This window comes from Martes martes, assembly GCF_963455335.1.
Source record: "Martes martes genome assembly, chromosome: 9".
In the NCBI taxonomy this organism is placed as follows: domain Eukaryota; kingdom Metazoa; phylum Chordata; class Mammalia; order Carnivora; family Mustelidae; genus Martes; species Martes martes.
Window position 1 is genome coordinate 117,503,468 of NC_137896.1, and position 20,838 is coordinate 117,524,305.

Below are 20,838 nucleotides of genomic sequence, written 5' to 3' on the forward strand. Positions count from 1 at the left end.
GGAAAAAAGAACTCGAGACACAGTGGCCCAGTCTCAGCCCAAAGACCCTGCTTCTCATGTGGTGGGAAGAAGCCCTGAACAGGCATGGCCCCAAATGACCCAGATCTGAAATGAGCCAAGTGGGGAGACCCTCAACCAATTAACTGATCTTACTTTCCTCGAACATAACACTCTCTAGGAGCGCCTGGCTGGCTCAGTCGGTAGAGCACGTGACTCTTGATCTTGGGGTCGTGAGTTCAAGCCCCACACTGGGCGTAGAGCTTCCTTTAAAAAAAAAAAAAAAATCCACCTCTGTAAATACAAGCACTTGTGTGTTTTCCTTGCAGAATGGGTAGATACTAGAGAAACGCTGCCCAAAGTCTGATCCTCGGGCCAGACTGCAAACGGTCACTGGTCTGGACAGTACAGGAATTATGAGTAAGCAATTAGCAACAGTTACAGCATTTGACAGAATAATGTGTATAGCTGATGAATGTAATAGTAACAATAAATTAAGCCTGGTATTTTGTAGGACTCTTTTTTCTGGTTTTATTTCAGTGTTGTTACATTTTACAGAATTATTAGTCCACAGTAGATTGAAAATGAAAAAAGAAAAACAGCCTTCACTACAGATGGAGTGTATTAGAGGACTCATCATCTTAACCAAAAAAGTTAGATTGTCTGTTAGATGACTGTGGGACCGTCAGCTGCTCGTGCATTAAGATTTAGTTTTCCAAGATCAAAAGTAGTCACCAGCGCTTCCCACATTATATGTTAATGAAGTGAAATTTGTCCTTTCCTGAACTTTGCTGAAGGACAACTGGCTAAAACTAATGGCTCTATTGATTGGAATGCCTGGCCACGTGTCCAAATACGGGGTACCCTAGGACCCTAAGCAAATAAACAGTATGGGTCTCATATAGGAAGATTGGAAGAAAATTGGATTACCACCAACCAGCTCTTACCTTCTCCCTACCTCCCCTGTCAGATAAGCAGAACTCATAAATGGGGACTGTGACATTAATTTTGGATGTTAAAGGCCATTATCCCCATTTAGATAGGATTTAAACCACCAGCTAGCTTGAACAATGGGAATTTTTTGTATTCTTCTGTCCTGAATCACAAAGATTAAGTTGCACTCAGCTTGGTTTTAGTGTTAATTATATTTCTGTGCATTCTAACTTTGAGAACTGATAACTGGCAACCTGTTTTATTAGAGGTGATAACTTTTTTAGCAGAAATATTCAACTTCATATGACCTTGGGTAAGATATCTTAGTCTTCTAGGTTTTATTTACCTCAGCTATATGTCAACAGATGGAATCCCTAGAATTTCTACTATTTTTCTACTCTTCAAGGATTCCAAGCAGCCCATTCCGCAACCATTTTGAAATGTAGACATTCACTATACGGTAGCGCTAACTGCAGTCACCTTCCTCAGCACCAGATCACAGTTCTAGACTGTGGAAGCCAGTGATGGGCTCTCCCTCAATGCAGAGAGCCTTCTCGGTGGTAAAAGTGAAGGATATACTTCAGGAACCTTAGCTGGAGGAAAAGCTCTTACTCCTGACCTGACCAGCTGTTTTCCATGATTCTAACTTAACGTCTCTCTATAGCTGCATTAGCCAAGATGGCAGCCACTAGCCATGCGTGGCTGGATTTAAATGTAATTAAAATAAAATTTTAAATTGAGTTGCTCTGTCATACTGGCTACATGTCAAGTGCCTGTTTGGGGTAGCACAGAGAGAGAGAGGGCATTTCAGCATTGCAGAAAGTTCTAGTCAACTGCGTGACTCTACAAGCTTCCGGGAAGAGCTGAGCCTGGGATTTCCTGAAGAGCATCTGGGGTTGTAGGAGTTGCCTTGGCTTAAGTGCAAGTGGTTGTCCATAACTGCCGATGACCTGGCTTCTTTCACCTGAAACAGGCTTACCCAGGCTACCTCATTCTATGTGCTTTTCCCAGAATCCTTCTGCCTAAAATATTTCCCTGTTGCTACTGGAAGAGTATAGGAATGCCTTCCAGGGGTCTATTAGGAGCAAAACCTTGTGTAGGACCTTTTGGCAGCCACAGCTAGGACAATCTGAGTGCCTGTTGTCATGTCCCTTTAAGAATGAGAAAATTGGGGGCACCTGGGTGGCTCAGTGGGTTAAGCCTCTGCCTTCGGCTCAGGTCGTGATCTCAGGGTCCTGGGATGGAGCCCCTCATCAGGCTCTCTGCTCAGCGGGGAGCCTGCTTCCCCCTCTTTCTCTGCCTGCCTCTCTGCCTACTCATGATCTCTGTCTGCCAAATAAATAAATAAAATCTTTAAAAAAAAAAAATGGTAAGATGGGCCAAGGAAAATGAACAGACAGGCGACTAAGATGACCAAACACGTATAGAACACATTTCATGCACAGGCCAAGCTAGAGTCTCCGATAAGGTTTTAGGAAGGCTAGACTTTTAGGAAGATTGTTTAGGCAAACAATAGAAGGTGGTATTCAATTAAATATTTCATGGTATCTAGTAGGAATACTGTAGGAGTTGAGGAAATGAGAGCTTTGAGAAGGGCTAGGGTAGGGGAGGTAGGCCTTAAGTTGCACTTGAAAAACAGGTGAGGTTTGATTAGGTGGCGAGAGGAAGGGACGTCTAAGTTCTCAGAAGGCAAGAAAATAGAGATATATTGTACTCACCTTGTGTTTTAACGCAGTCGAATGATAACATCAAGTTAATAGTGCCTTTCCGCTGACCATTCTGTAGAACAGAGAAATCCAAAGATTTTTGCCAAATACGAGTGTTAGAAGCCCACAGAGCAAGGGGAGGCAGGCCTGGTGACATGAAATTGAGACCAGAGTCCACAAACACACGCTTGGCGATGTTTGTAGCTTTACGATCCCTTGATCCCCGTGTTGGTCCCCGCTGGACCCCTCGCTCCAGGCAGACTGTGCAGGCCACACTGTGTTTTCCCAAGGTAGCGCCAGGCAGGACCTCTCTCCCTCCTCGTTTCTTTCACACAAAGCTTCACCCACACTCTAAAGCGTTCATCCTGCAAGCCCATGGGCCTCAGCTGGAGGCATACATTGTCATCACCGGGGGCGTGGGCCACGGTCCCACCTGCACAGGGGCTGCTTTCATTGACCTGGGGTGTCACCTGGGCACCAGGATGTGGGTAAGCTGCTCGGGAGCTCTAACGCCCAGCGAAGACTGAGAACTACTACCGGTTTCCTACCTGCCCGACAGAACCCACCGCAGTCCCACCCCATCTGGCTCAGGGGGAACAGTTTGCCGCAAAACATAAAGAATTTTAACTAGCCTGATAATGGCAGAACTGAAATTCAATTCCAAATTTCCTGACTCCCAGTCGCACTATTTTGCTTCGCGGCCGGGATACTTACACTTAAAGTTCTCGTTATCAATTTGAGAGGCAAATGTGAGCGGGAAGACAGAGAAGCCTCCAAAAATACCTAAAGAGGTTCTCCTCTGGAATTATGATGTCAAGTCCTTTTTGTTTCAAGGACCGTTTGAAATCATTCACTGTGATTTTCTTTTTTTAATTTTAATTCAGTTAGCCAGATCATTCGTTTCAGAGGTAGTATTCAAGAATTCTTCACTGTGATTTTCATTCACAGTCATTACAAATCGTTCCGTTTGTGTCATTCACCGTGATTTTCAAGATACTTTCGCCCAGCTCTCAATGAGGTAATGCATGATGCCTTAGCCTGGGTCCCACCCCTCTGATTTCTGGTTATGAATTTCCAGTTCCTGGGGAAGAGGCTTCCATTTGAGGCAGAAGCAGCCAAAGGGGGTTGGAAGGTGTTCGCTCCTCTTGACCTTTTTTAAAGTCAATCCAGCAGAATAAATGATTGCGTAAGAGGTTTGAGGGTGGGGAGACAGGGAAAAGGGCATTCTTTTAGGATGATGTTGCCCAAAGCATCCGCGCTACTCTGTAATGCAGAAAGAAAAAAGAGGCCTCAGATCTCTGCTGCTTTTTGCCCACATTTCGCTATAATAGATAGGTATGTCTAAGACACAGACACGCTCTCGGTTGGCTGTGTTATTCTTACGGAAGTAACGGGATACCGGGTTACATTAAACAGCATTAGTTTCACCATTAATGCAGACGTTATGTTTTCATTACAATAATAGTAATATGGTCTTATTTTTAAAATAATTCAGTGCACCCACGTGCTTGCTTCCATGACCAGGTGCTCTTCGGTTTGAAAATAGGGAGCAGCAGGCAGAATTGGAAGCATCAGGGAGAACCAGATAGGGAGGAATGTAGTTTATAAGAAAGATTGACTCAGGGGTGCCTGGGTCGCTCAGTGGGTTAGAGCCTTTGCCTGCAGCTCGGGTCATGATCCCAGGGTCCTGGGATCCAGCACCACATGCCTGCTTCTCTGCCTACCTCTCTGCCTACTTGTGATCTCTCTCTCTCTGTCAAATAAATAAATTAAAAGAAAAAAAGAAAAATTGAATCCAAGCAGCAGGAGCCGTGCCCTCCCCGCAAGGGAAGCAGCCCTTGTGGCAGCAGGACTGTCCTCGTGATGATGAGGATGCGGACGATGGCTGTGACATTGATAGTGCCAAGCCATTACTGAATCCTTCACAGTTGTCAACCCGCTTCACGCGTGTTATTTCATCCCTGCAGCAAACTTGCTGTGACTTTCCAGATAAGGAGACTGAGACCAAGAGGCCGTTAGAGCGGCTTGCCCCAAACCACAGGAGTCGGGAAGGGGCTTCTGACCTACACAACAGAAATGTGAATATCGCCTTCCTGTTTGGAGGCTTCTCATCAGTTCTTTTACTTGGGAATGTGTCACCACGACCCTGAGGCCAAGTTCACAGAGCTGAGGTTGCCTTCTCTTGATCCTCAGCAGTGCTGTTACTTTGCCATTATTTTTTAGTTACCAGATTTTTATTTCTGTCATGGGAATATCCAAGAGGGCGAAGGCAAAGTATGTTTGTTCCAAGTCTCACATAGCAGTTACAACGTCAGCCGACAGGTTTGCCAGGAAGTCACTGTTGGACTAAAACTGGAACCACCACTGTGCCTGGGGGGCTGCAGCCCATCAGATGACTCCCGGAGGAGGAACAGGACTGCAGCATGGGGCGCCTGGGGGGCCCGGTTGGTTAAGCATCTGACTCTTGATCCCAGTTCAGGTCTTGACCTCATGGGTCTTGATCTCAGGGTCGTGAGTTCAAGCCTCACAAAAAATTAAAAATAAAATACCACTGTAGCAAGCCTGCAAAATGCAGTTACCGTGAGCATGCCGTCCCTTCCTAATTTTGCCTCGGATGGGGGCAATATTCCACTTGGTGGGACAGGTGCCTCTCTCAGTCTTATTTTCCCTCTGACAGTTTCTGGAGGGCAAAACCGCATGCTTTTTGGTTTTCTCCTCCCTTCCAACAAATCTTCCTAATCCCTGCATTTCCTAATGTTTATATCACCACACCATTTATCAAACATGCCTTTGAAATTCACCTTAAACGGATTTTTCTCGGGGGGGAAGTGGGTGGTACTGATTTCTCCTGTATTAAACTAATAGGAAAGGGGGGAGAAGTTTCTTCGCTCTCATCTGTACCAGGTCCCACATGCCTAGGAATAGCCTTCCTTTAATCCCTACAACATTCTTATAATGATGCCTTCCCAACTCTATAGTATCTTGATTGCCCATGGGAGACAGCTAAACAATGTTTTTAAAAAAGAGAGAGAGAGAGAAAGCAATTCGTTTCTGGTATGAATCTTTGACCTAAGAAATGGGATGCTTTGGTTGATAAATGGTCAGCCTTCCATGAAGAAAACCTTTGACAGATGACGTCCTTCAACCAGGGAGCTCTCCCCCATGGCAGTGCTTTCTAGTGGACGCTCTTCATTGTAGAGATAAGAAATTCTGCTAATAAGAAATTATTATAGGGGCTCCTGGGAGGCTCAGTGGGTTAAGTCTCTGCCTTCCGCTCAGGTCATGATCTCAGGGTCCTGGGATCGAGCCCCGCATCGGGCTCTCTGCTCAGCAGGGAGCTTGCTTCCTCCTCTCTCTCTCTGCCTGCCTCTCTGCCTACTTGTGATCTCTCTCTCTGTCAAATAAATAAATAAAATCTTTTTTAAAAAAAAGAAAATTATTATATATCGTTCCAGATTATTGCCTAATCCGCATTTCTGCCAGGAAAGGAGCACAGGGAAAAATGTCCTTTGAGGAAGAAGTTCTCAGAGGTGGCATTTAAATCAGAGGTCAGCACGCTACCACCCATGGGGCAAATCTTGCCTACCATGTATTTTTATAAAGTTTTATTTGTACACAGCCACATCCATTTGTCTACAGATTCTCTTTGGCTGCCTTCACACTACAACAGCAGCGCTGAATAGTTGCAAAAGAGACGATCTGACCCACAATGTCTAAACTATTATCTCTCCAGCCCTTTATAAAAGAAAATTTTCCAACCCCTGATCTAGACAATCCAGGATCTCACCAGGAAGTTTTCTCATCACTCATCGAGGATCTTGTCCCAAGTAATCCTGTAGGTTTCCTTCTATTGATATATCCAGAGAGGAGGAGTTTTCTGTGGAAAAGCAGAGCACACCGGGAGCGGCTGAGACCCGGACAGATACATCATCCGTTGAAGTGCTCACTTGCGAGACAGAGAGATAGTAGTTCAGGAGTGGCAAGCCCAAAGCCTACAGGTGCCAGGCAGGTAACATAAATTACAGGAGGCCAGGTGGGGGGCTGTGGGCTAGAGAGCGTGCGCTCACCTTTGGGGCAGTTCCAGCCGGGGTGGCCTTGCAGGAATGTGGGCCCAGTGTTATCAGAACCTCAGGATTTTCAGGACCTCCTGCAAATTTGTTTTTGTGAAGTCCACTAATACTTAAATGGTGACAGCTGGTTGAAATTTAAAATAAAATAGGAGGAAGACCAGTATAACACTGTACATTAACTACACTAAAATTAAAGTAAAATACAAATAAAATCGGGCATCCGCACAAAAGCCAGCACGTTAATTTATCATTACCAACATTTAGAAGCAACTCAGGGTGTCCCTCAGTGGGTGAATGGGTAAACCGCAGTTCATCCCGTACCACGGAACGTTTTTCAGCACTAAAAACAAATGAGTGATTAAGCCACAAAAAGACATGGAGGAAACTTCGATGTATTTTCTAAGTGAAAGAAGCCAGTCTGAAAAGGTTACATATTGTATGATTCCAATGATATGGCATTCCGGAAAAGACAAAACTATGGAGACAGCAGAAAGATCAGTGGTTGCCAGGGGCTTGGACAGAGAGAGGGATGAACAGGCAGAGCACAGAGGGGTTTTGCCACAGGGATCCATTCTGGATAATACTATAATGGTGAATACGTGTCTATACGTGTGTCAAAACACATAGAGTGTACAACACCAGAGTGAACCCTAAGGTAAACTATGGAGTCTGGGTGGCAACAATGTGTCAAACATGGGATTACTGATTGTAACAGATGTGGCACCTTAACCACCTTGCCCATGAATGGAAGAGGAATGGGTGTCCCAGGGGAGAACCGAAGTATCATTACCAGAATGCAGGCAAGGAGGCAAAAGCAACAGACTTCCACGATACCCAGTTAACCCAAGTTAACAAGGGCTTTTTCAGTTCCCTCTTCTCTGCCCCCATCCTGTGTCAGATAAGATTCCAAAACACCAGGCAAGTCATTACAAAGATGCTCTCGTTTATAGTGAAGTACAAACAACTGAGATTCCCCATAAATATTGAGGACTGTTGATGGTAGACAGCTCTGTCTTAGTGGGAGTTTCCACACGAACAGATCAAAATGAGAGCAAAGTTCTAGAACTCGTGACAGTCATTAAATGCTTCACGTTTTAGGTAGGATGTAAGTAGAACAATTCTTTGGGCTGAAATCAAGTTTAGCATCTTACATTAAGAAGATTAATTAGCTAATGTTTATAAAGTACTGTGCAGATATGCCCTTTTAAAATGCTAAGTATTCTAAAAACTACATTGTAGCATTTTACTAAATGTAAAAGATCTAACATTCATCTTTTTTTTTTTTTGGTACAGGTTGGCAAAGATTCTTTTGGCAATGATTATATAGAAAACTTAAAACAGAACGATATTTCTACAGGTAAAATTGCATCTTTTTTAAAGTTAGTTATTATGACTTTCCCCTGGGATCTGGCTACAAGAACAGTTGAATATAGAATAGAATTATTAGATCCTCCTCTGGTGGCCAGAGAATTTCTATGCGCAGCCTCGTCTTGTCTTACTTAAATGTCGTTTGGTTAATTCTTTCATGTATATTCCTCCAGATGGGAATAAAATGATAAGAGGTTACAAACCTTCATCTTGTAGAAATGTTTCCAAAAGCAGGTGACAAGAGAAAACAGGTGCTGTGTTCACAAAAGATATTTTAAGAAAAGTCATTGAATGTCACAGCTGGAAATGATCTTTGAAACCACTGAAGCTGATGCCATCGTTGCACAAAAGAGAAACTGAAGGCCAGATTGGTTCTCAACGTGTCCAAGAGCACACAGCTAGTTAGAGCCAGAGGCAGGAGTAGAATGCAGGTCTTTGGCTCCATTTCAAGGCTATTTCGCTGCTGCGAAAGGCCGCCTGATCAACATTGCCATTTACACTCCAGACCATGATTCTTGATGAGATGCAAAGCTTCCGAAGAAATGCAACTGAGTTCATTGTATAGATTTGACCTTTAATCTCTCAAGTCTATCATTTCTTTCACTGAAGAAAAGAAATGTGATGGTCTAGAAAAATGCACATGTATCCTCTATGAATAGTGTGGATGAATTGGAAGGGAGGTTGTTCGTAATGTAGAGCAAAGGTGCAACTAAGCGTAAAGGCTTCTGTCTTCCTCACTGTATAGGTGATGGGTATAAATTAGCGCTAATTGCTTATTTCTTTTATCATTCCAGATGGTTAAAGGTTAAAAAGTTTTTCCAAAGATGAGTGGTGCATTGAAATCGCTAAAAGAGATTATCCATGCCAGGCTGTGTGTACATGATTGTAATTTCTTTTTTCTTTTAGAATTTGCATATCAGACTCAAGATGCTGCTACAGGAACTGCGTCTATAATTGTCAATAACGAAGGTACGTGTTTCGCATACTGAAGTGTCATTTCATGAAGCAGTTCGTGTCCAGAACTAGGGCAGGAGCATCGATTTTTACCGTAATCCTATGGATCTCTTACCAAACCCACCACCCCAAGGCCTCAAGTGTGGTCCTTCCCATCTAACTATGCATGTTTCCTTTTATTTATACTTCCCAACTTGATTATTTAAATATAAAATTGGCCATCCAATACACAGGAAGTGTTACAGTTGCCTCCAAATATTATTTATATGGTGAAACGTCCCATTATCCTTCTTGTGAATGCAGCATTGATATTTGTCTCTAAAAGCAGTTAAGTATTCATCTGTCATTTCAGTTATACTAGGTAAATAAATGTAAATAGATAGGTGCACAAGGAAGTTAATGAATCATATTTATAGAATATTTACTGAGCAAATGGCAGCAACTAATTACTTCTAAGTTATCATTAGTGTTCAATTTTGTCTGCTCTTTAAACGGCAATCGACCCTCAAAAGTCTATATATACAACTATGTCTGTCTGTCACAGGGCCTTGCGACAGTTAAAACATTTGTCTTGAAAAACAGTAACTTCCCTTTACCCTCCAGTAAAGTTTTCATCATTTCTGCCAACTATTTTAAATATTAAAAAAAAAATTTTTTTTAAACCTATGTGAAATACTTTAATTCAGAATTAAGGACCAAGCATTTCATGGGGCACTTCAGACAGAACCTGGGGCATTGTGGGCAGTCAGCATGTATTTTGTGGAATTATGATTTGTCAGAATATGTCTTTGATTTGTAATATAGTTTCATACGATCATTTCTCACAGAAGATACGGTATTTTTAGCTCTACTCTCGTGATCCCAAAGTGGCAATAACAACAATGAAAAGATGTATTCCACTTAAAGCCGATTAAATTTTTCACTCTAACAATAGACAGTCAGTGTTCATTACTTGAAGCTACATTTTAAGTCATCATCACTGCCAACGGCAGTTCATTCCCTGTCTTCAACCTTTTTCGTGTTCTCAGGATATCTTTGAGTTCCGTTTCATCCTTATCGATGTTGCAAGAAACTACACTTTCCATGCAAAGATGTAGTTTAATGTTGTGTATTGAATGCCTGTTATGCTAGAACTTGTCTGATTTATTTATCGTATATGGTAATACCCTTGAGACTATAGAATGTCCTAGAAGAGCTAACACAAATACCAGAGAGGGGACCATCAGCTCCCTTAAGTGAAGGAATGAGTAGCAACGTAAAGTAAGGAGTTCAGTTTTGACAAGTTAAATTGGTGGCATGAATGGTCTTGCCATCTGGCCGTGTCTACTGGACAGCTGTCGTCGGTTCAGCCAGGCCAGAAACATAGATCCAGGAATCAGCAACACAGAAACACCCGTTGACTCTAGCAGAGAGAATGAGGTCACTGAAGGAGAGAAGGAAGGAGGAGGCTGTCTTTCAGTGTGTGGGTACTTTGAATTTTTCCAGTACCAAGATTGGGTTTATGCTAAACCATCCCCACTTTATTAAGTCCTCCTTGTGGCCAAGAGACACATCTGTGGTAAGATGATAGGCTAGCATGTGTTCTGTGTTCAGAGGTAATTTTAGGACATGTCTATACAAGATCAGCACGAGCAGCCTGGAGCACAAAAAAGAAATGACTGCTACAACTCGTCCCTCTAGATCAGAGCCGTCCAAAAGAAATATCATGCAAGCCACAGACATAATTTGAAATTTTCCATGAGCCGCATTTTAAAAAGTCAAAAGAAATAGGTAAAATGAATCTTAATATACTCACTCAACCCAATATATCGAAAATACTCAACATGTGATCAAAATGTTCCTAAAAACGAGTGGGATATTTTACCTTCTTTTTTTTTTTTTTTGTACTCAGCCTTTAAAAATCTGCTATGTACTGGGTGTTATACACAACTAATGAATCATTGAACACCAACTCGAAAACTAATGATGTACTGAATGTTGGCTAACTGAACATAATAAAAAAAATTTTCTTTTAAGATTTTATTTATTTATTTGACAGACAGAGATCACAAGTAGGCAGAGAGGCAGGCAGAGAGAGGAAGGGAAGCAGGCTCCTCGCTGAGCAGAGAGTCGATGTGGGTCTTGATCCCAGGACCCTGGGATCATGACCTGAGCTGAAGGCAGAGGCTTTAACCCACTGAGCCACCCAGGCACCCCACCCCCCAAATTTTTTTAATAAAAATAAAATCTGCTATGGATTACAATGGAAGCACATCTCAATTTAGACCAGACACATTTCAAGTGCTCAAGGGCCACATGTGGCTTGAGCTCATGACACTCATATGGGACAGCACAGCTCCGGGAAGTTCACCGCACATATAAAATGTACCCCCACTTCTTCCCCCATTTAGGTGGGACTGTCGAGAGTGGGTCCAAGTAAAGAGTGTATAAGATTCCTACTTCTGCTTCTGTTTTGTGTTTTTTTTTTAAGATTTTATTTATTTGACAGATAGAGATCACAAGTAGGCAGAGAGGCAGGCAGAGAGAGAGGAAGGGAAGCAGGCTCCCTGCTGAGCAGAGAGCCTGATGTGGGGCTCGAACCCAGGACCCTGGGATCATGACCTGAGCCGAAGGCAGAGGCTTAACCCACTGAGCCACCCAGCCGCCCCTTCTGCCTCTGTTTGATCTGATGCTGCCTAAGTCAAATATCCCCTTCTCGACCTTAGGTGATCTGGCACAATTTCCCATCTGTTACGTATTACAAAACATGTTTTGATTTTCAGAATATCCTAGGTGCACACGTGAACTGACTGCGTACCACAGAGCCTTGGCTTTCAGTGTTGGGCAAGTTTACTCCTGTTCATACACGTCATTATGACATCTGTCATTTTGGATTTGGAATCTTTACCACATGCTTTGTACCCGTCATTTTTAACTGTTAGGGATCACCTTCCAGCTAGTTTTCTTTGTATATAAGAAGACTGATTGATAGGGGAATTATTTTTTTTATTTTACTCAAAATGATGAGAATAATATTAATCTTACAGAGCAGGGATCCACAAAGATACAGCAGAAAACTAGAATTTCACCCAAATCACCTAGAAATGTCAAAATTAATACTTATAACACATTTAGTATAATGACATTGTAAGGGTGATTGTAACATTGCAGAATATCATCGCTTGGTTTTTAATATAAATATGCGGAAATTCTTTATAGGCCAGAACATCATTGTTATAGTGGCTGGAGCCAATTTACTTTTGAATACCGAAGACCTGAAGAAAGCAGCCAGGACCATTAGCAGAGCCAAAGTAATGATCTGCCAGTTAGAAATAACTCCAGAAACGTCTTTGGAAGCCTTGATGATGGCCCACAGCAATGGAGGTGATTTTCCGTATTTGTTATTCTTCCTAGAAAAGCTTTTGTCGCTGTTTTAGTGAAAGGTAGTCTTTCAAGTTAAGCAAACCAGTCCTTTCCCTGGAGTGAAATATGCTTTCTCCTACCTGTGAGATTCACGGTCTTCTTGTAGTTCTTGATAGTGTTAGAAGGGCTTACAGATAGGGTAAAAAAGTAACCTGAGTAGCACTACTGATATCCCACGATATAAATCCTCAATCTAGTTAGAAATAATACAAGTAGCGGCTAGAACCTCAGAAGCAGCCCAGGGCCCAACAGCAGAATGATGGCTTTTCCAAGAAGCAGAGGCCAAGGTGCACGTCATGTATCATGACCAGACAGGTGGGTGTATTTTGACAAATGTCTCTAGGAATTGAAGCTTAGCTCTTGCTCCTTTTTCTAAAACTCCATCTCTGCTCTATAAACCACAAAAGATTATTTATATGTAGTATTTTCTATGTTGTCAGCGGCCTTTAAGCAGGGAGTTGGTTTTGTTTGACCTTCAATTTTGGAAATTTTCAAACATACAAAGGCAGGCAGAATTACACAGTGAAACCCTTCACCCAGCATCAACAATTAACCAGCACGTGACCAAGGTTGATTCATCTGTCCTCCCACTCACTGCCCTCCTTTCTCTCCCTGCAAATCACAAACTCTTTAAAAAATCCAAATAGTTTCTTTGTGTTTGTTTCTTGCTCACCATTGACTCGTGGGCAAAGCATCTTCTGAGTTAGAATCCCATTTCCATTCCTTTTTAGCTTTGTGGTCTCTCCAGAATTATCCGACATTTCTGAGCCTTGTTTGTGAAATGCTTATAGAAGAAATACTCCCCTGCAGAATTGTTCTTCTAAGAAGGAAACAAAATAAAATAAAACATGATGCTGAGCATGACATAATAAAATAAAATGTCAATAAATCCCAAATAGCTTCTCCTTTTCACCTGTCTCTTTAAATTTAAAAATTAGGGTAATATCCGGACCTGAACACCATTTGGTAAAAAAAAAAAATCAAAATAGAAAGTCGCCACTCTAAAACAATGGCTTCCTTTTGATATTGCAACTGTAGTTCTGTGACTTACAAGAACTTCTTTGACTTTTGCACATGAAACTTTCTCGTCAAGATACAAAACTAAAAAAAGGGAAGAAAAAGAACAGTAAGTGTGTGTGTGTGTGTGTGTGTGTGTGTGTGTGTGTTTGTATAAGTGACTTCTCCCAAAGTCGACAGCATTCTGCATAGCAATGAAAGTAAGTTACTTGAAATGATTTTGTAGAGAATCTTTAAATGTATGGCCAGATTTAACAAATTTTCCTCTTGGCAAAACAACGTGCTGTGGCAAAATTCTCACTGACATTTAATGTATTTTTAATGGACTTGAAGCTGTCAGAAAGAATTCGAAGCCAAAACCCATTTGGTTACATTTTCCCAGGGTGTCACAGAGAGAGCCTAATGCTTCTGGTAAGCATTGCCTGCACTGCCTTCATGTGAATCAAGCAGTGTGGATACAACACGCCACTTCATTCACACTCCTGTCTTGCTTTCTGTAGGTCAAGGCATATTCTCATCTAACTCCATTTCCTACTCTCGTTTGCTTCTCAGAGATCACTGTTGCCTCTGTCCTAGTCTAGTTCCTTGTTAGCTACCCAGCCTGTGGAGGAGAGAAAGGTACGGACACCACGGGTGAGGATCTAACCTGTCACAGGTGACGCTGGAGTTATCCAGGGGGGCAGACAACCTCGGGCTGTCATTTGGGTGGGCAGCTGGAAGACCCGGGGCATCAGGAACCGGCAGGGGAAAGGGGCGCCTGGATGGCCCAGGTCTGGATCTCAGGGTCATGAATTCAAGCCTTGCATTTAAATAAAGGGGGGCAGGTAGGGAGGGAATGGGCAGGGGTAGTGATGGTAAGCCAAAGAGCACTAGCCGACTTCACGTTTTTACTAAGAGCCAGCATGTCTGAGTATGAATTCCATGCACTCTCATATGTACTTAACCCTCAGAAGAACCTTATGACAGATACGGCAGGCATTATTCTCCCAAACTGAAGGCAGGAAGATAGACTTGGAGAGTAAGTAATTAGCTCAACCAGGGTCAGTGTAGAAACCCAGATTTCAGAGGCCAAGACCCAACTTCTGTGTTCTAGAACGCACTTTAAATAAAGAAACTGCCCCATCCCATTGACTCCAAGGACCTGAGCCTTCGTGGAGAAAAATAAAATCCACAAACTGTAACCTTGTTCAACATGTGGCCTCAGCTTTGAGTGTTTTCGATACTCTCGAGTGCTTCCTGCGATGTGTCCCTTCCCCGCTCCCATAAAACACATGCATGTGCCCGCGCACACACATACTCTGCTGACTAGAACTCAGCTGATCCTCCCTTCGTAGTAACCAGCCAGAAGTGGTTTCCAATTCTATACCATGAGAGAGAGAGAGAGAGAGAGTGTGTGTGTGTGTGTGTGTGTGTGTGTGAATTTACTGTGTTTTCATTCTCATGTCAGGGAAGAGTGATACAATGAAGGGAGCACTGGTTTGAGAGTCATGAAGTTTGGCTTTGAATCCAGAATCCATCCCTTAGTAAGTGGGGGACCACAGGCAAGTCAGTCAGTTCTTCGCTCCGGGCCTCTGTGAAACAGGAGAACGGGTCTGCAAGCTCTCCCAGCTGCTTCCTGTCACGATGTATGAACGGACTGATCGCAGAGCAGAGCCGGCAGTGCTGAGAGATGTGTTGGGCACTGCGTGGCCTGTCCACTGCCCCGTGAGACTGCCTGTGTGCTAATCAGCAGTATTCCATCTATGAGAAAAGTGGTAAAATCCTCCTCCTCCTCCTCCTGCTTTTCCTTCCCCTCCTCCTCTGTGGGTCTGTTATCATAGCTCCCTTATCTGTCCTTCTTACAAGTAATGAACTCTGAGTTAAACACATTGTATGACTGGATTATATATAGTTGCTAAAATACAGAGGGAAGAGGACCCCCCCCCCAACTCCATCTTTGATCATATGGTTTCAGAACACTCTCTTGTCTTCACCTAAAGGAAAGCATTGGTTTTCAATGGACAGCCCCTGCAACACCAGAGATGAACCAGTGGCCCTCGATGGCCCCCTCCTCTCTGGGTCATGATGCCGTGAGGCAGGCCCACAGCAGGGCTGCTGCTACAGCTGCTCGTGATGAAATTATGCATGTCGGGTCTGGTCTTTCTATCCATTTCAAAGCAAATGGAACATTACAGGAACAATTATAAATAATTGAGATTGTAAGATCGCCAAGATTAAATTCTGGGTAGGACACAAAATATCTTTTAATGACACTGTAGTCCTTTCCTCTTTGGCAAAACCAAACTTCTTGGCTGGACACCTTGACTTTCGCGGTGACGTTGTCCAGCACGTAGCCCAAGCTTTGAGTGTTTCTGCTGCTCCTCAACTCACAGAAAACAACCCCTCGAGGGGGACCACCAAGGCAGCATTTTGGTTACCCCAACCTTCCCACGGCTTCTTTACTTAGGGTGACTTTCTTCCTGTTTCTCTGAGCTAGTTATTAAGAGCCTTCTTAACTGTCCTGCGCCTGCCCTCCATGATGACACCACTATGAGCTTCCACCTCATTTTCCTGGCTCGGCACCTGCGCAGCTGCCCTCACAGGCCTCCCCAGATCCTCACTGACAGCATGCCGTTGAGACAACTGGGAGTTTAGTCCATCTGATGTTGTCATGAACAATAATTACGTCGGGTGCTATCCGTCACTCTGCAGCTCCAAGTTACTCCATGGTACAGCTTGTGTCTCTATTTTTACATGATTCCAGAATGATACCACTTTTCCCACTGTATCTATCACAAATGTGCATTTTTCTTTTTTTTTTAAGATTTTATTTATTTATTTGAGAGAGAGAGCCAGGGGAGGGATAGAGGGAGAAAATCCCATGCAGACTGTGCTGAACAAGGAGCCCGTCGTGGGACTTGATCTCATGACTCTGAGATCATGACCTGAGCTGAAATCAAGAGTGGGACACTTAACTAACTAAGCCACCCAGGCACCCCAATCATACTTCCAATGTATTCTTCTTTGATTAGCAACATCTACTCATTCTTCGCATTTTTTTTTCACCAGGTTAAAGTGTTTATGCTTATTTATGGTGGTGGGAGCTGAAGAAGAGTCATTTCTTTATGGCATTTTCATTTTCCCCCTAAATTTACTTACCAGTCACTCTAAGCCTGTTACTGTCCAGCATTGGTCAGAGTGCTTTCCTTCAACAAAATACACATAAAGATTTGGTCGTTTTTTATACAATGTTTATGGTCAAATTAAATTATAGGATTTCTCATTCCAGCAACCCTTCTTATTGCTTAAAATTCAGTGTAACTGTTTCTTTAAAATGTGGTTTTTTAAAAGATTTTATTTATTTATTTGATGGAGAGATCACAAGTAGGCAGAGAGACAGACAGAGAGGGGGAAGCAGGCTCCCTGCTGAGCAGAGAGCCCGATGCGGGGCTCGATCCCAGCACCCTGAGATCATGACCTGAGCCGAAGGCAGAGGCTTAACCCACTGAGCCACCCAGGTGCCCTAAAATGTGCTTTTATTGAGGAAAATTTCAAATATATATGGACATGCAGAGAACAGTATGATAAGCCCATATATACCATCATCTAGCCTCAACAATTCTCAACATGTGCCCAATCTGGTAGCATTTACACCCCAATGCACTATTCCCCACCCCCCCACCACTGCAACCTTGGGTTATATTTGGTAGCACCAGCCAGACATTATATCATGTCATTCACAGTGCACTTGGGTTTTGATGTAAGATATTGTATGTGTTTTAAGAATTCTGTCTGGGGCACCTGGGTGGCTCAGTGGGTTAAAGCCTCTGCCTTCGGCTCAGGTCATGATCTCAGGGTCCTGAGATCGAGCCCCAAATCGGGCTCTCTGCTCAGCGGGGAGCCTGCTTCCCTTCCTCTCTCTCTGCCTACTTGTGATCTCTGTCTGTCCAATAAATAAAATCTTTAAAAAAAAAAAAAAGAATTCTGTCTTTCCCTGGTGTATACCAGGTAATCTCTGGGCAGATTGATTCCCACCACCCTTTGGAAATAATCCCTTATTAGTTTAGGGAGTAACCTCTCAGACTTTTTTCTCCTCTATGCAAGTGTATAAATACAAATACACATATAATTATGCTTTGTTTCGTTAGAAAAAAGAGGGAGTCATACTGTAGATTTTATTACAAAACTTCCTTTTTTCACTTACAAATTATAGAAGTATTTCTGTAACAAAACAGAGATCTGCTTCATTCTTTCTAACCACAGCAGATTATTCCATTAGAGGTGTTTTGTTTTGGTTTTTTTCCTAACCAGTCCTGTCTGGTGGAAGCTTAGGTTTCTTTTTGTTTTTTGGGTTTTTTCTGTTAAAAACAGAGCTGAATATCACTGGACCGCATCTTTGCTTGCCTGTGTATGTCTGTAGGATAGGTTTGGAAAAGAAATTGCTGGATCAGGGATCTTTTGAGATAAAATGGAACTTTTATAAGAATGGCTCAATGCTGGGGCGCCTGGATGGCTCAGTCGGTTTAGTGGCTGCCTTTGGCTCAGGTCATGATCCCAGGGTCCTTGGTTCAAGCCCCATATCCGGCTCTCTGCTCAGCAGGGATCCCCTTCAACCCCGGCTCATGCTCTCTCTCTCTCTCTCAAATAAATAAATAAAATCTTTAAAAAAAAGAATGGCTTAATGCTGTTTTTCCATACTGGTAGCTTGCTCTACCCTGTGCTCAAATGCCTTTGCATACAGATTTGGAGATCACAATACATGAGCATTGCTTTTTCAGTTCACCATTTGAAGAAAATAGGGAGCAATGTATTTGTCCTGGAACCATAAAAAATAAATGGGGTGTTGCATTACTGGGCATTGAGGGCCTTTATGCAAAATTGACATCTCTAAGACCTTGCAGAAGTGGGAACACCCATGAGAGACTGTTGCCAGGCTACGAATTCCAACAGAAGACAAAAGAGATGGGTGGACAGGCGGGGGTGTCGGGCTGTGTGTGAAGGACAATATAATAACAGTAATAATCCCTTACATTTGTACAACACTCTACAGTTTACACAGGGCTTTCACACCCGTTTTCTAATTTAAGCTACGCAGTAACCTGTGCAAAAATATGAGCAGCCAAAAATATACCATAGAATCTCTGTGGGTGGACATTCTGGATTCTAAAATAATGCAAATGTGGGAATCGCGTTAGCCTGTAAACCACTGGACAAGATCCACAGACCAAACCAAAATGTGAAGACCAAGGAAGGTGTGGAGGCAAACTAGCCTCATCAGGCAGAAGTACTGGGCAGTTTCCATCAGCCGTGCTGATGAGTGTCTCCCCAAGAACATGGAAGAATGAGTTCCCACTTGGGGAACTCATCCGTGTGCGTGTTCCCCAAGAGATTCTGATCCCTGGGTTTGAGGTGGAGCCCAAAAGTCATGCACTCTAACAAGCTCCCTTCGTGATGCTGGTGTGCAGCTCAGCTTGGGAGCCACTGTTCTAGAAGGGTCTCTGAGACCTGCAGCTGGAAGATTTGACTCTATGGGTCAGTAGTAGGTTGGGGTCACTAAACACATAAGTCAGTGGATCTGGGTAGAGGAAAAGAAGACCAACCAATCTAGTTGGGTCCCCTGGTGGATTAGCATTTTGACAAAGGGGGAGCTTCCTGTGTGTGGAATCCCTAAAGACTTTCAAAAAAATATGTATTTACAAAATTCCACCCCAAAGCCTGTTTCGAAATACTGTAAATTGGGATGGGGCTTGTGCTGCCATGAACAGAGTCCTGGCCTAGAGAGATGACCGAACACTGGGCTTAAAGCTGAAGGACCCCAGATGGGGGCCCAGCTTAACCATGTCCCAGCGTATGACCTTAGACCTCATCTCTCTGAAACTCACTTTTCTCCTCTGAAAAGTGTAAAAATTCTTCTGACACTGTAATGCTGTGACATTCTCATTTTCCCTGTGTCTGCTATCCCCATCCATCTTCTTCTCTTGTAGGCTCCTAGTATGAGCTAGCTCTCAGCTTTGGATTGAATTTCTGCTCCTTTCTCGGGCTTTCCTTTATACTCCCAGATTGCCAAGAACGTAAGCTTCTGTGAAAAGTGTATGTTTGGAGCACTGGCTGGTTCAGTTGGTGGACCATGCAACTCCTGATCTCAGGATTGTGGGTTTGGGTCACACCTTCGGTGTAGAGATGACTTAAAAATAAAATCTTTTTTTAAAAAATCTATATTTGCATGAGTAATCATGATATATTTGGAAGTCATGCATAGGTGTTCAAAACCTACACATGTACATGAACTTCCTACGTCCTGTTCTTACCAGGAAATTTTTTACTTCTTCATTATTTCTTTCCTAACATCACTCTTTTTCTTTCCTGGAAAATAGATATATGAACAAAAACATTCACACCAGCCTGAATGTTCACATTCATACACGTCCTTTCACGCCACAGCATTTAAAATTTTCTTTAATGTTGTTGCCCTTTGCCATAACTTTGTGATCACCTTGCTTGTAATACTGTCACTTGCCCTTGAAGTTGAAATATTGTAAAGTGAAAAATGGAGGAAATACAAATAAGAAGGGGTTGGTACTAAGTCGCCATGGAGATTGAGATTCCAGACTTTTCTAAATTGATTGTTCATCTAATGGGGAAAATGGCTGCACAGGGGATTTCCCTTACTGACTGTAAGTGCATCATGTTAAAAATGATGACCACTGGGGCACCTGGGTGGCTCAGTGGGTTAAAGCCTCTGCCTTCGGCTCAGGTCATAATCCCAGGGTCCTGGGATCGAGTCCCGCGTCAGGCTCTCTGCTCGGCGGGGAGACCGCTTCCTCCTCTCTCTCTGCCTACTTGTGATCTCTGTCAGATGAATAAATAAAATCTTCAAAAAAAAAAAAAATGATGACCACTGAGCCCCCTTTCTGTTCCTCTACAGTGAAAACATTGTTCAACCCAGCTCCTGCAGTTGCTGACCTGGACCCGCGCTTCTACACCCTCTCAGATGTGTTCTGCTGCAACGAAACTGAGGTAAGGACAGAACGTTTTGCTCAGTCCATGAGAAGCCAAGGGCTTTCATGCAAGTGGATAAAGCAAAGAGGCAAGACTAACCACGTCAGTTTGATCGCATGTAAATTCTTGGACCCAGTGAAAACAATTTTCACTACCTGGGATGTGGAAAAAGGAAATTAGTGACTCCTAGGGGGAAAACAAAAAGTATATCTGAGTCATCTCCATAATCTGTTACTTATCAAAAACCTCAGCTAATTCTAGTCCCCTCCCTGCCTTCACACTGTTGGTGGTTTGTTTTCTTCTTTAATTCTGTATTCTATGGATTAATTTGCAGTAGAGTTGCTAGATTTAGCAAATAAAAACACAGGTGCCCAGTTAAATGTGAATTTCAGATATACAACAAATAATATATT

At 43.0% G+C, this 20,838-nt stretch overlaps 1 protein-coding gene across 3 annotated transcripts in view; it reads left to right on the top strand.

The window, feature by feature from the left end:
• The window catches only part of RBKS (ribokinase), an 83,742-nt gene that overhangs the window by 18,924 nt on the left and 43,980 nt on the right, over positions 1–20,838 (top strand). For 2 of the 3 annotated variants that reach the window (XM_080812667.1, XM_080812669.1), the window contains exons 3-6: positions 8,000–8,063; positions 8,981–9,043; positions 12,227–12,391; positions 20,352–20,443. In XM_080812667.1, the coding sequence (XP_080668793.1) occupies positions 8,000–8,063; positions 8,981–9,043; positions 12,227–12,391; positions 20,352–20,443 (384 nt within the window). The remainder of the gene's footprint in view (positions 1–7,999; positions 8,064–8,980; positions 9,044–12,226; positions 12,392–20,351; positions 20,444–20,838) is intronic. The other variant, XM_080812668.1, reaches the window with a different exon arrangement.